This window comes from Diadema antillarum, unplaced genomic scaffold (genome assembly GCF_040938485.1).
Source record: "Diadema antillarum isolate AM-2024a unplaced genomic scaffold, OU_Dant_1.0 scf00000064, whole genome shotgun sequence".
Lineage (NCBI taxonomy): Eukaryota > Metazoa > Echinodermata > Echinoidea > Diadematoida > Diadematidae > Diadema > Diadema antillarum.
The window spans coordinates 1-15,886 of NW_027270953.1; the positions used below are offsets into that span (position 1 = coordinate 1).

Consider the following 15,886-nt stretch of genomic DNA (forward strand, 5'->3'; position numbering starts at 1 on the left):
GCAGATTTGGCAAGTGGTGGTGGGGGGGGGGGGGGCAGTGTGCATTGCAGTGTGTTAACGGACAAGGGTAGGGTAGTTGATAGAGCGGTTACATGGCAAAATTAGTGTGGAGTGTAATATTCGAAAGTAATGTTTTATTTTGATTTGTTATCCTGGAAACTCATGTGGTGAATGTTGAATTTACTGGTATGATAGCCCAGGCTCAATTTCTACGATAGGAAAATTCTGCTAGATAACAAATATTGAGAAAAAGATTTCTGTGTGAATTTACGAGAAGATCGTTAAGGTACCGGGGGTACTAATTTTTGATAGGCCTGGGCCCTGTTTTATGAAGAGTTATAATTGATTATCATAGTTGATTTCAATGCTAAGTCTATGGCAGCCTGTGTGGAAAGGAAATTTAAAATCGATTATATATTAAATTGATAAAACAGGGCCCTGGCCTTGTGTATCTGTCAGAATAGGAAACTTTTTTTTTTTTAAAGGAAATGTTACGGATTGAGATCCTCTCACTTTGACGAGACATTCATTTTGAAACGGCCACAATTCAGTCAACCTACTGGTACTATGTTCATTCCGACAAAATTAAAAAAATAAAGACTTGCTGGATTTCACATTTAGTACTTTGTACATTTTGTGTAGAACGAATATTCACAACTAGGTTAGGGACCATGGATTTTTTTTGTTTTTTGTTTTTTTTAGTGGAAGGGTGGACTGCGGGTCATTGGTACCCTACTCTAACAAGATTTTGTTGTATTGGTATACAGTTGTGTGTTTTTCGTACAGTGTACAAGTATATGAACAAGGTGCAATCAATATTACTTCCCTCTGCCCCCCCCCCTTTTAGGTAGCCAGTATTGGGGTAATTATCAGGTTTACTAAAGTCATGTACTGCGACATCCTCTGCTGCTACCTTGGTGTCATGACTCTTGTGTGCTGAATGATTGAATTTTGTACCATTAGTTCATTGAAGAAAAATAAAAATCCTGTTGGGCTGACCAGTCAGAAGCTCTCATATTATATTGGAGAAAACACCAAAGCTTGTAAAAGGTATAGTATGAAATTAAAAGCAAAACTCAACTATTTGCATTGTATTGATGTCTCTGGCTATCAGACAGAATTTTTTTGACGCAACCATATCAAATGCTCATGGGCATTATGATGCTCAAGATCAGTTACTGCACACATGTTAAGAGCTTTGAGAAGGTTTCATGTGACAGAAAATCGGATTTCAGGCAGGATGATTTGGGGAGAGAATTCTAGGAATGAGATAAGGACTTCTTGTATTTCTTTTTCCCCATCGCATCAGCAAAGAGTAAAGTGCATCTAACAGGATGTCTGCCTCACAATAATGTTTGCGAAAGGATTCTTCGCGTTTGCGAGCATAATGAAGTTACAACCTTGTGACAGTTGGGGGTTGCCCAAAGTGCGGAAGACACCACATGGCTTGCGCTTTTCAGAGACGAGTGTGCAGTGGTCTATGAAGAGAAGAGAATTCATAAATAAGTCTTTGTCATCTACACGGCTGTCCATCTGTATCTTGAGGGGCTGTGCTGTGAAACTTCGGAGCGTTATAAAAATATCTGCTTAGGCTCTGGGAGAAATGATGCAGAATATGAACTAGTTGTTAGTGTACAATATATACATGTATTACTTAGGGCAGCAAATTGTGGAGCAGCTGGCTGGGGAAGACATGCATGCCCATTTACTAAATTGTTCTGTATCGACATTGTACATTTAAACCCTTTGTATTCTTTGAGTGCTGATCGGCACAGAGAACTCCATAGCCTTGTACACATAGTCCATAGTCCCTGGCACCGAAAGGGTTGTATATAAACGAGCAAGAAGGGAACTTACTCCTCTATGATTTAACACAAATGTCATTCAGGCTGTGAGAGATGTTGACAGTACCGGTACATACAGACCAGCGGCCTAATGCCTTCGTGTTGAAGTGTATCAGGCTTTGCCATCACTCCTGCTTACATGTCATACAGCCAGAGATTCTAGGACTGTTTACACTCTGTCTGCACTGCCTGCTTAATCTGGTTGCGATAGCCATCGTGTGTGAACAAACATGCGACTTTAATATGTGTAATTAGGGTCATAAGTTGCTATTTGTAATTGTTGCTGACAAAAAATTATAACACAAATAGTAGAACCAGAAATGAATGATGAGAAATTTGTGCAGTGTCATCCTCTACATCCTTTCATTTCAAATTTGTATGGACAAATGTAAGGGCCAACGACGGTACTGTTATTACAGTTTGTGTAATTTGTGGATGAGATACAAGTGTACATGTACATGTATGTCAGTAATATATATTAAATGACAGTGTGTTTGTCTTATAGTGAGTGTGTCTGAGTAATGATTGCAAGTTTGTTGCAGCTATTCGATTAATATTTTCTGAAGTAATACTTAACAGCAGCAACTACTGGTGATGAGAAATCTGGGAATTTGATTTGCTTCTATTTCTGTAGCATATCATTCAAGATTGACAATCAGTCATGAGATACATCGTATGTTATAGGCATAACTTGAACATTTTTTGATCAGTTCTATCGCCCACAGAACAGCCTGGTGCTTTATACCGTCTTCACTGATTTACATGTTTATATTCATGTTAATTTGTTGTTTTTGGATGTGTGTGTTTATATGTGGGAATTGTAAGTGTGTGTTTGTGTCAGACAAGCTTATAAACTTGAAATTTGAATTTTTAAAACCACAATGACAATTACAGAAATTGAATTTCCAAATTTCTTACTGCTATGGTGGTTGCTGTTATTTCCAGTACTGCTTCAGAAAATGAATTTACATATATATGTTTGGCAACTGGCTCTTACAAAATATGTTTTTGTCTTGCATTTTTTAGATCAAAAGACTCCCCCCTCCGAAGCCTGAGTAGCTTCAAGTCAGAGATCCCGGGTGGGGATGCACTTGGGTCCATGGATGCAGAAAACTCAGCTAAATCGTAAGTATCATCCAGTGTAAACGAAGCATACACTTTGCTGTGTTTGTGAGTGGCTGTGATGCATTGGTTTTATAGTACAGTGTAGTTTGGCAGATATGGCTTCCAGACAATACAGTCATTTGAATTCATATGTGGATAATCTTCTATATTTCTGCTGGAGAAATGTGCAGTGTCTATTCTTTAATATGAGAAACAGTAGACGTGCCAGTAGATCACACACACACACAAAAAAAAAAGAGAGAAAAATCATAACCAGTTCAACCTGCCCCCTAAAAGAGATGCTAAGAATTCATACTGGACTCATCAAGTACCAATCCTATATGTAGGCAATTTATTTCAATTATCTGTAGATTACTTGAGATTATAGTGTTTATGGCATATTATTTTTCCTAAACTGAATGATTGATAAGATCTCGGACAAGTAATAAAAATGTGTGACTGACTAGATTCAATACAATATTTCAATTTCGAGATTTGATTTGCTTTCAGGATTAGCATAATGATGTACTTTATTCGCAGTAGATATTGTAGAAGTTTTGTTGGTTTGTGTGTGTTAAAAATATCTTGTATTGATGAACTAGATCAGATTATTTTATGCTATGATTAATAAAATGCATTGCATGAAAAAATATTTGCAATCTTGTTTACTTCCACAGCTGTTTGGGATACATTTGCTTTAAAATGTGTATACTTTGATATCAAACTGTTCATGATTAACCCATGACATACAATATGTACATTGCAGTAGAAGTGTGTGTGCCATGTTTTGACTGTATGAGGAATTACAAAATGTCAGAAGTAAAGGATTAATTCATGTATAAAAGCAAATATCTCTGTATCTTCTTTGGTCAGATTCCACCAGTACTTAGACTCAGTCATCAACGGGGCTGTCTTTTTATCTGTCATCGTTATTCTGGTCCTCTTCATCTGCATCATCGTCTCTGTAGAGCTGCTAATATCCCTGAATGAATGCTTAATGACAGACGATGGTAAGCTCTTGACCGAACTTTTCTGAATGTTTAGGATGTGAGGTGCAGACATCTTGTGTCTACATACGTGAAATCCATTCATTGAGACCTTAAAGGGGAAGGCTAGTAACTGATCAGTGGGAATCAGTGGAAATGCTGGGAGATGATTGTTCCAATCCTTATGGGATTCATTCAAGAGTTCATTGTATATCTATTGTTGTGTGAAAATGATTTGCTTCAGAATGGTCTCATATTCAAGTAATGTGCAGTTTAATGCTTCCAGGTTTACGTCCCTGGTCAGTGACGGGGCATTAATCTGCACATTACTTGAATATGAAACCGTTCTGAAGCAAATCATTTTCACACAACAATAGATATACAATGAACTCTTGAATGAATCCCATAAGGATTGGAACGATCATCTCCCAGCATTTCCACTGATTCCCACTGATCAGTTACTAGCCTTCCCCTTTAAAATTGAAACTTATATGTTGTGATGTTTGTATTGATATGCATTTTGAGAAATTTTGAACAATTTTATGTAATATCATCATGGCACATAGTAATTAGATATTCATTTAGCCATAGAGGTGCCGTTGAGGGTACCATGATTTGTTACAAGTCATCATGCATTTGCATTGTGTAGTTCCTTTCTATTCATGAGTAATTAAAGAACACTTTTAACTGTCTGCAAATTTAATTTGTCATTAGAATTTGATTTATATTTGGACTGGGCGATGGAGTATTGTTATCCTGATTTAGATTATATGCAGTAGCCTCACTTTCATACACAGTTTGATCAATGGTTTGATATGCTGCATTGTTCATAACATGATAGTCAACCAAATGTTAATAAAACTATGAAGCCTGAGCAGTTCCTCATACCTACTGTTGCACACATTATAAGATAGACATTGGTTAACGTTTGATTTCACAAGGTTGAATGCAATATGTACAAGGTAAAATGCAACTGCTCCGTTGTGTTGTATTGAGTGTAGGTTGTGAGGGGGACTTTTTCAACGCTGAATATATTCAATGCCTTCTTTTCTCACACCAAACACCTGTGTACACTTTGTTCAGCACATGGTGTATCCATGATGTGATTATCAAACTGTTGGTCAACAGAGATTGTGTCTTTGGCAACTGTTGTTTGCAAACTCTTGTGAATAAGTGATTAACATGGCACTGATAAAACAAAAATGAGGGCTGATTCCATTTGTGATGTCCAATAGATGCTTGCCACACAAACTAAATTTTGACATAATCTGAACCTTTTAGAAAATGAAATTTAACCCAATTTGTTTTCTGCACAAGGCTGTACTCACCAAGTCTTATACCCCTTTCCCGCTGCCACTCTTGGTGAACCGCCTTCGAATTTCCCGGTGAATTCACAGGGGAACCTTTGGTGAAATTTTCAGTGCCGTCTTTTCACACCTACGACGATGCTCTCAGTGAATGTGTTTGCAACTTTCCCCTAGACGTGTTTTCTGCTTGCACCGCGGCCGATTCCAGCGGAATTGTGTAATATGGCGTGACATTTCGTGCACTAATTTGAACGTGATACTTTACTAGTGGTTCGTACTCGTAATTCTCTACCTCACAGAACTTAACTCCAAAATAGTTAATTCAACAGGACAAACGACACTGCAAGTCAAGTACTAATCTCAGTTTTGCGCCGCACTTATTTGTATACGGCATGCGTACATTACGCCACGATCCAATACAATGCCGGTGTACGTCACACGACCGACATATTAGTCGTGTGTATGTTTACATACATGGGCAATTCCGCGGTTAGTAACGTTACATTTAAAGAAATTTAGATATTTATTTTTACTACTAAATCACCATTTATTCATTTCAAGTCAAAATCATTTTAAAACATGTTCATCCTTCCTAGGTCTATGATATAGAAAAGAATGAGTACAATCCAATAAATATTAGAATTGCTATGGCAACTAAAAGGGCTGGTTAGTAACGTTACGAAAAAAGGACATGACAAAAAAATCAATGTCTTGAAACAAAAAGTGTGCAAAATTTCAAGTTACTTAAAACAAAGTGTTGCATTAATTTCAATTATTGCGTCATGACAAATGTTCACACAAATATTTTTAGCAGTTCGACCGATGATTTATTAGCTAGACCCCAAATGCATGGTTAGTAACGTTACGGTTAGTAACGTTACATTTGTCCGGAGTAATTCCGCAGGTAATTTCACCCTTTTGTAATCAACAAAATGTCACATGACTTCTGGAGTATTTAAATGTATTCATCTTTTACCTTTTAGCAAAAATTTGAGGAAAAAATTTCAAAGCAACCCACTGTAATTTGCATTTAAGTGAATTTCAGCATCCCCAGTCCCACATGTACATTTTAAATGATGGTTTTAGATCTCGCAAAATCAATGAATATGAAAAATAAAATCCACTGAATTTGAAAGACCTTAGTGATTGGTGAACATCCATGGCATTAGTTGATACCTAAATTAAAGAGTAAGATAAAGAGGCACATTTCTTTTCTCCATGTCATGTCCACCTAACTGCGGAATTGCCCACATGCATTACGTGTGGATTAATTTGGGAGCGTGAGCTAGCTAGCGAAAAACGTGTGCATGATCAGAAACAAAACATGCATATGCTGTATGCATAATGCATATTTCGCCCGGTGTTTCACCACGACGGTGTTTCACCGCGACGACCTTTCACGCTGGGCGTTCCTACATGTAGGTGAACCACCGGTGGTTTCCCGTTGAAGTATCGGTGTTTACCCAGGACGCTTCTAGGGTAAAAATTGCCCAAAATTTAATCGGTGTTTCACCTACAACTTTGTGGGCTTCCCCTAGGTTTCAACTGAGTTTCGTTTCATACTGCGAGGTTACCCTGGTGCACCCGGGTGCACCCGGGGAAGATTTCCTTCAGCGGAAAAGGGGTATAAGTCGGTAGACCGAGATCCGTGGTAATTCAAATAGACTTCTAGTCTGAGTTCAACTCTATTCAATCCTTGTTATCGGTGCTGTGCCTTACTCTGACTTATCCACATTTTTTATATTTTTGTTTATTTTCTGTTAAAGGACAGGATTAAGTTAAATACTCAATGTTGCAGGGAATGGTGAAGTGAAAGTTAAGATTGAGGAAGAGAAAGAAGGCACAAATGTACTCTAGTATGTGAATGAAGAAACTGTATCCTTGTCTGATGAAATTGTTGTTTTTGTTTTGTTTTGATGCTTTATACTTGCTTGTTACTGCATTATGCTGTCTCATTTATTGCAGCGAAAAGAGAAGAAGTCAAGACAGCCCTGTCTGCAACAACTTTAGCCTTTCTTGCCCTGTTTTTAGTTGAGGTAGGTGCTCCGTTCAATTCGTCACAAACTGAACCATTTTTGTGGTTAACACCTGTTGTAGCGCCATGTAGAGACTTATTTTTGTCATGACTTCTGACAACAACTGTTGCATACCACCTTGATTATGTCAGTGATGTGTCCCTTTTGCAACCCTGAAAATAAGATTCCTTTCATGAGCTGGTATATTGTAGAGGTAGGCAATTTAGACCTTTCCTCACTAAAACTGGAAACTTCTTTGTGAGAGGGACTAAATACTATAGATTCCCATTTAATACATTCGGCCTCGAAAAAATTCAGATTGTTATTCTTGGTACAAAAAAGGCGTGTATTCTCGAGTGACGTTGGGTTTGTAGTTTTTTTCTTCAAAAACTCTGGGGTGTATTACCCAACGATTTCAGACTCAATGTTTTGAGACATTATTCTTCAAGCATGCAAAATTGTGTGTTTTTTGCAAAAGGGATCTACGACCTTTAAGACAGCAGTCTAAAGAGAGTTTAAGGTGTATGTAGATAAATTTTGTGATAGAGTTGGTGGTGAAGGATGATTGCCTTGAGAAGAAAGATGTGGAAAGAAGGTAAAGTCATAGATCTGAGTTTCAACCAAAAAAAAAAAGAAAAAAAAAAAGAAAGAGAACAAGTGTTTTTGGTATTGTATTGAAAGTATCATCAAGCATCTGTCCTGAAAAATGAGACTTTGTAGATTATCACTTGAAATTCTCTGTTTTCTTTTGATTTTATTTGTTATCGTTTTTACATCGAAATCTAGTCTATGGTTCCTACATATTATTAAAGCTCTTGCTGATGTTGAGATGGAACAATGTGTTGCATGAGACATCAGTTTTGTCGATGAAAAATCCCCCACTCACACTCACTATCATCATTAAGGGCTCAAACAGTTCTATTTTTAGCACTGGAACACAAGAGATGCATTTGACGTGGTATGCGGTCGGCTTTGATTGTTACATTCGTAGGTCAATAAGTGCCAATGAATCATACTTTTAAAAGTATTAAGCTGGCTGCCAGGTCAGATATTAATTTTTGGCATTTTATTTTTATGAGAATAGTTGTGTAAAGATGTCAAAAGGGTACTCGTGCAGTGAGATGTGATCGAGATTTGTTTGGACTGATTCTTTGTGTGTATGTGTGTGTGTGTGTGTGTGTGTATGTGTGTGTGTGTGAGGGTGTGTGTATGAGGGTGTGTGTGTGTGTGTGTGAGGGTATGCGACTTGGAAAAAAACAAATCATACTGTAAATCTGCACAGGTGGAAAGAAGCAAGTTTGGAATGGTTTGATCTCGCTCCACAAAGCAAAATAAAAATGCCTTGAACAATTTCTCCCAAGTCATTTTCTCAGTGTGAAAATCCAGGTTTATGTCTCAATAGGACTTAATCATTAAAATAAAAATCACATAGCATTCTTTCTTAAATGTAATTTCATTATTTGGCATTCTTTTTCAAATCCTTAAAAGAAAAACTTAAAAGAAGAATACAAGTGTTTAATACACTCTCTGAAGATGGACTTAGATACTGGTGGAATGAGAAGTGAATACTCTAGATTACAGGAGATATATAGAATTTTGATTTTTTTTTTCTTTTATTGACCATGTCTGTGTATCAACAGTAGATCTGAAATTGACTTGTGGTCATGTATTAATGGAGCCCCTGAAAAGTTGGCCCGTGGGGCTGGAACGTTGTCAGGAAAACCTCAAAGCTGGCTCTGAAAATTCTTGTTCTTGTCCGTTCCCTCTTGGCAATGCATAGTGTGACAGTATTCTTTAAAGGGAAGCAGTCTTGAGATTTTCACTGTACTGATAAGTAAGAAGAGTAAAAAATATAACCTTTCACCAACTTATACGCATGGACATCAAAAATTGTCTCCGTACGCGATTTAAAAAAAATAATTCCTGCAAGCGATCGTGTAAGAGCCTGCCAAAAGGTGCAACGTCATTGATGCCCTACTCTCAAGTTGACAGCCGTGCCTCAGAAAACCAATTTAAGTGTTCAAAATGATCATATCTGATTTTTTTCATAAAATGTGACAATATGTGGTTTTATTATTAAAAAAAAAATATTTCAAGCTTATTTATGTATACAATTAATATAAAAATAAACAGTAAACATGTATTTATAAATAACTAGGGATGACGAGCAGAACACCGCTGGAAAGAGTTGTGCATCGATGACGTATGACTCTCCGCCAAGACTTGCTCATTTGCAGAGTCACACTTTTTTAACCGAAATGTACGAGCTTATTTGGTGATTTGAAAGTTTGTTTTTGATGAAAGTAGTTCATTGGAGGTACCAACAACAACATATTTTTTTTAATTTCGTGAGGACTGCCTCCCTTTAAAACTCAGTCATTATGGGGGGGGGGGGGGGTGTGGAGGGGGTTGGGGTTGGGTGAGGGAGGGACCGAGGTGAGGGGAAAGAGATCAAGGGAACATTGAAACAGACTCAAAAAAGATTAGGCAGTCCACACTTGACTTGCTGTGTGGATTAGGTGTGTTTCAATGACAAATGTCAGTCAGCCATGACTTGGGATTGACCATGGGGTACAATGTGGACTCGGCAGTTGAATGCCATGCACAAGGAAATTTAACACGATGTACAAGGCATTGACTTGACTGAATGAAGACAATGAAACAAGCGTAACTGATTAGTCAGACACCTTTTGTGGTAAGAGAGATTGCAAATGTAGTTTTCAAATGGAATGAACAAGTCACCTGAAATCTAGTCGAATGAGTATGCCGAAAGGACGTTCTTGTGATTAAGATTTCTTTTACCTTTTTTTTTTCATTTGTCAACCATTTCTTCTCATAGTAATTTTGTTTTCTTGATTTTTCTCAAAATTAGATCAAGGATGAAATGTTTTGTGCAGTCACTTAGAAAATCTGTTCTTCAGAAAATCAAATGTGAGAAAGTCAATGTGCGCGTGTGTGTTTATATGTTTGTGTGTGTGTGTATTCTCTGTTGTAAAAGAATGGATATATTTTTTTTTCAGATGCCTTTTTTTTTTCACATACCACAGCAGCTGCGCCCTTTTAAATTGCTAATTATAGCTGTTGTTACAGTACAGTCCTGCAGTGAGCTACAAAATGTAGTGAGGGGCTCTTCAGGCAGTCCAGTGGCCAGGCCAGGAGCAAAAGACATAATATTATACAAATGATGCACAGGATTATTTCGTGGCGTTAGTGTAGGCGTAGTGCACTCTCGGGTATTTACAATGTAGTGCAACATGCACTCGGCTTCGCCTCGTGCATGTTTCACAATTGTAAATACCCTCGAGTGCACTACGCCTACACTAACGCCACGAAATAATCCTGTGCATCATTTGTTTTATAAAATGGGTCGAAAATTCGAAAACTAACATCATTTTTCAGCGTTTTTCACGTACCTTTGTGGGTCAAGACGTCCGAAGATGTTCGTCCCAAACTTTTACGCACGTCGCACTCGCGGAAGTCCCGCACATACAGTACAGTGTGTATAAGTATAATGGGGGGTTGGGTTTCCGGACACCCGCATGAAAACTTACTTATTTTACATAGAATATGCACCCTTTACCTTAAAGACTTGATATAGACTCCTCATATAGGCCTACTAGACAACATACTCTGAAAACGGCGTGAGAATTAACCTGCTAAATCGTTGGATTTGCTCTTCAAAGTGACACCATGTACGCGTCCGGTCCCATAACGCTTGGTCTACTGTACTGTACAAAGTGTACGTATAGTACAGTATACGTACGTACGCCACATAATATGTTATGCACAAGGGAAGACAGGCCGGCCGGCCGGCAGCCCGAACTAGAAGTTGTTTACAGGATTGACAGCGCGTACGCGTATGCATGCAATTCATCAAAGGAGCCGCCGCGCGCAAAGACGATCGGCAATCTACCATAGGATTACAGGCAGTGCAGTTGTACTGAAGTAAAGGAAGGAGGTGTGTCTCATTTCAGCGCTTCCTATTGGCTACATTCTTGAACCCATTTTATAATTGTGTTTATTGACCGATTCTGTGACGCGCTATGTGTATTTTTGGCATTGGTGCAGCCATAGTGGGTGTATCAGCCGACCCCCCCTCCGCACTCCCCCACCCCTCTCCCTACATTAGCACGTGCGCAGAATGAAAAACTGCTTTAGCCAATGGGCGTCTCGTACTGAGTGCGCGAATGCTTGCTAGTGCGCGAACCTTTGTCACAAGTGCGTGATAAACATGTTGCCCCGGGGTGGGGGAGAGCAGGGGGGGTCGGCTGATGCACCCACTATGGCTGCGCCCTGTGCCGTAAAATGTCTGCTGCCCTCAACGAACCCGAATCGGTCAATAGGATACTGTTAAATCAGAAATGTTCATGTGCATTTAAAATTTACAAATTTTGCAAGAGCCAAGATTCATGAAATTAAAATGCATGCAATGTTCTTGTCTACAAGATATGCATTGAATGTCAGTTGCAATTCACTAAAATGTTGTGCCGCAAAAAAAAAAAAAAAAGGCTGTTGGCTCCAATTTGTGAAAATTTAATGCCACGAAAATATATCTTGCTTTGCAGTATTATACAACGTAGTTTACACTTAGCATGTTGAAAGAGAATTAACACTTCACCAAATTAGTTGACAGGCAGATTTTTATTTACAATGTTCTGTTCATTTTATCAGTGTTTACTGATCTGGAGCTGTAAAGTTGAACATGCTTGAATAGATATATGGGATGCCCTCTTGATTTGTAGGCACCAAAAAATACAAACAAACAGACAAACCGAGGCTGATGATCACTTATTAACCTCCTTCCTTGGCGGAGGTGAAAACGAAAATTATTTAACAGAAAAACAGAATAGTAAATAAAAAACCCAACGTTTACTTGATACACATTTACTCTTTATTCATCAATTTTCTTTGAGACATCTAGATCTAGGGATCTCTACCCTTGCTTTCAGATTTTATGTGTGCTTCTTACTTGTATTGAAGTTTTATTGGCACTTTTTACCCTGTTTTGTCCTCTACTTGCCCAATCCTCATAAAGAATTGCGGAAATGGGGGGGGGGGGGGTGTCACTGCATTTCTAGTGAATGTATGAATGAATATAGTGAAATGATAAATGAGAAGAGATTAGTATGTCGACTGAATGAAAAAATTTCTGAACATGCACTAACCTGCCATGAGCATCTCTGTTGTGTATAAACTTGGGGATAGATTTTAAGATATTTACTAGTATCAAAACTAATGTGCATGCTGGCAAAATGTTTGCTGCAGAGATTTAACTTTGTGTGGATTTTTGTTGTTGTTGTAAACCTTCAAATAACCATTAATAAAAGAGCTTGATAAATGCTGTTTAGGTTGCTGAATGAGGAACTTGAATGAATAACAAATAATCGGCTTTGTGAGCCCTAAAGGCGTAGTGCCAGACTTTTTTAGCATCCAAGCCCATATTTGTGTTGTACCATCATGAAAGCAGTGAAGTGAAGTTCATGAACTCTCAAACAAACCAACATGAAACACGCGACAAATAAATAAGCCACAAATAAAAGGTTATCTCAGGTGAATTGTGGATTGCGTGTGTGCGTATGCATGTAAATAAAAACCATTGGACTGCTGTGACTACAATGTATGTAGTACAGCAAGTATGGAATAACAATTCAAACATATAACCTACAATGTATTTTCCATTTCATTCTTTTGTTGTTGTTGAATGAAGCATGAATGTAGTGAGGCAATTCTAGACAAAATCTGTTATTCTAGTATCCATTTTCTCTTCCAAATAGTACATAGTCATTTTGATCAATATTCCAAAATCAGGAAAGCTGATGGAGAATTGATTTTAAAGGGGATGGCTAGTAACTGATCAGTGGGAATCAGTGGGAATGCTGGGGGATGCTTGTTCCAATCCTTGTTGGATTCATTTAAGAGTACATTATATATCTATTGTGTGAAAATTATCTGCTTCAGAATGGTCTCATATTCAAGTAATGTGCAGTTCAATGTTTCCAGGTTAGCATGCCTGTACAGTGTCGGGGCTATCGTTATCGTTAATGATCCGATATTGTTATAAAATATGCTCTTGGACTCAAACACAGAACTCATTTCTTACTAAAACCCAGATGACATGGTTTGAACTGAAAATGAGTTTTACATAGCATTTGCATCAAGGGAAGAATCCACTGTGGCGATTATTTATGATAGAATAATAGATGTCCTTATTTTTGGGGATGTAGGTGCCAGCAGTCGAGCATATTTGTTAATATTTGCATGCTGGCCTTGGGTCTAAATTGAATCAAAGGTTAAGTTTAGGGCAAATTCCTTTCGTTATCATGCAGATTTCACCCAGAGTTCATACGTCTCATGTAGACCTTGGCAGTGAATGGAAGAGAGCAGTCTGTTTTGGATCAGACATTCTTTCGTCCATCCTTGTCGCCAAAATTCACAGAAAGAGATAATACGAACAATATGATGGACCTCCCCTATGAATACCACCTCCCCCCCCCCCCATCTTTTCATTTGGAGTCAAGAGGTTAGCAGTCTGAGGAAAGGAAGCAAACTTTTGGAATGGAACCGTTTCTGTGGCCGCTAAGTCTGCCCCACCCCCTCTCGGAGGCAGCCGCCCGCACACGATTCCGCCCTCACGGAACTCCGCCCTAGAATTCACAATGCCGTTGCCTCTGAAAGTGTGGTGTCAACTTTGATGCAAGCGTGCTCAGTCCAGCAGCTCAGGCGACAACTGTTTGTCTGTTGTGAGCAGGGTTATTGGTGGAACGGAGGTACAATGACCTCTAGTAGACTGCTCCTGGTATTTCAGGGTGGTAGAGTTACTGATAGGGTTTGAAGGCATAGTATACCATTTGCAGATAAAACAAAAGCCCAACATGAGTGCTTCAAAATAGTTCTAAAATGTGAGTTAGGGATAGAAGCAACCAATGTAAAAATTTGAACAAGTATAATCGATGTTGTATAATCAAAGTATTTTTAAATAGGGTCCTATACAAAATGTGAATAATAAAGATGTTTCCAGACTATAAACCGTCTACAGTTATGGTTTAATGAGAAAAATAGTGATATCTCCTTATATTTTAGGCTTTCGTGCAATGATAAAATGGTAGGATGTTTTGTGATACAACTGACCTACACTATATGCATCAAAAGTGATATCTTGAACATTTTTAAAATCTCTGCTCCCAAAGGTAAACAGGACCTTTAAAGACTCTGGGTTGCGATTACAGGACATAAACTGCTTCCTACACTCTTATTACTGAGATTCAATCATGGACCTAGGTCCATGGAACAATCTACCCTCTACTTCCTAGTTTTTGATTCTCCTCAGCTCGCCTGGGCTAGGTCAAGATCATTCAGGCATATTATACACCTTGCAAGACTACTACCACAACATGCAGAAGGAGAAAAAAAAGTGGATGTTGTTCAATTGTTGTTGCTTTGCAGCTGCAGTAAAGTTTAAATAGTGATAGTATGTCATCAAAGATACGATATGGCAGAATTCTCTCTTGAAAAGCTCAAAATTTTTTAAGAAATATGTTATTATTGGGGTTGACCTTTTTGAAGGAGCATGAATATATGTATGCATTAATTGTTGTAACAAACTTCACTCTGACTCCGTTTGCCTGCATTTCCACGACAGTCACACAACAATTGTGTACATGTGGGACTATGCAAATTACAATATGCTATATTCTTTTCCAGACTTTGGTTATAACTTCTTTAGTAATCTATGTGATTGCATGCTTGGAAGCAGCCTTGCTAATGATCATGAAATAGATTAAAATTTTTGCAAAAGTTTTTGTCAGTGTTTCCTGAGCTGTAAGGTCTCAATTGTCATGGCCCAGGCTCAGCTACATAAAGTGGGAATGGTGGGGGGGGGGGGGGGGGGGGGGGGGTGGCAAGCATGTACAACTTTTTGGTTACCAGTCAAGCATACAAACCACTAGACTAAAACACATTGGCAATTGTATACAATAACCTTTTAGTTCTTCAGCGATGCATGGATTTGAATGTAGCGGGACACAAAAGCCTCATTCTGGTCATGGGGTTGAGGACTTATTCGTGCAGACATTCAATCGTGGCGTTTTCTTCCAGGCCCTTTTTGCATAGATCTGTTTTTTCATGGCGGTATCAGAGAATACACATCACAGGCAAACATGGGAATGAGAAATAATGTTTTTTCAGCTCTCTGAATGCTACTGTTGCTTGATAGTAATTTCATGGTGATCCAAACAGTACTACCATCAGTCACCTTGGGTGCATTTATCAACTCTATTTTTGGGCAGAAACAGGTTTTCCAAATGGCTTTCAGGGATTTTTTTAGAGATGATAAACGCAAAACTGTTTTGATTATGGGGTTTAGAAAGCCTTTTTGAAAACCACAAATTTCTGCTTTCCGAAACAGGTTTCAGCGAAAAACGTGTTTCAAGAAGCGAGATAAACGCAAAGCTGTTTTGAAACAGCTATGTAGCCTACTGCACACACTGTATGTAAGACCCCTTCGCCTTGGGTCAAACGGCGCAATGCAGCTGCGCAGTGACAAGGCCGGTTTTCGTGTTGGCAATGAGTTGATAACTGCAACCTCTTTTGGAAGCCGTTTGCAAAGGGCTTTGGAAACTACTTTTGATAGT

The 15,886-nt window shown here is 38.5% G+C and overlaps 1 protein-coding gene across 1 annotated transcript in view; it reads left to right on the forward strand.

Moving 5' to 3' along the window:
* Window positions 1-2,638: 2,638 nt before the first annotated feature.
* LOC139716313 (uncharacterized) overlaps window positions 2,639-15,886 on the forward strand; it is a 57,432-nt gene continuing 44,184 nt past the window's right edge. Inside the window, exons 1-3 of the mRNA XM_071627873.1 lie at window positions 2,639-2,969; window positions 3,822-3,958; window positions 7,207-7,277. Coding sequence (XP_071483974.1) covers window positions 2,767-2,969; window positions 3,822-3,958; window positions 7,207-7,277 — 411 coding nt within the window. The 5' untranslated portion in view covers window positions 2,639-2,766. The remainder of the gene's footprint in view (window positions 2,970-3,821; window positions 3,959-7,206; window positions 7,278-15,886) is intronic.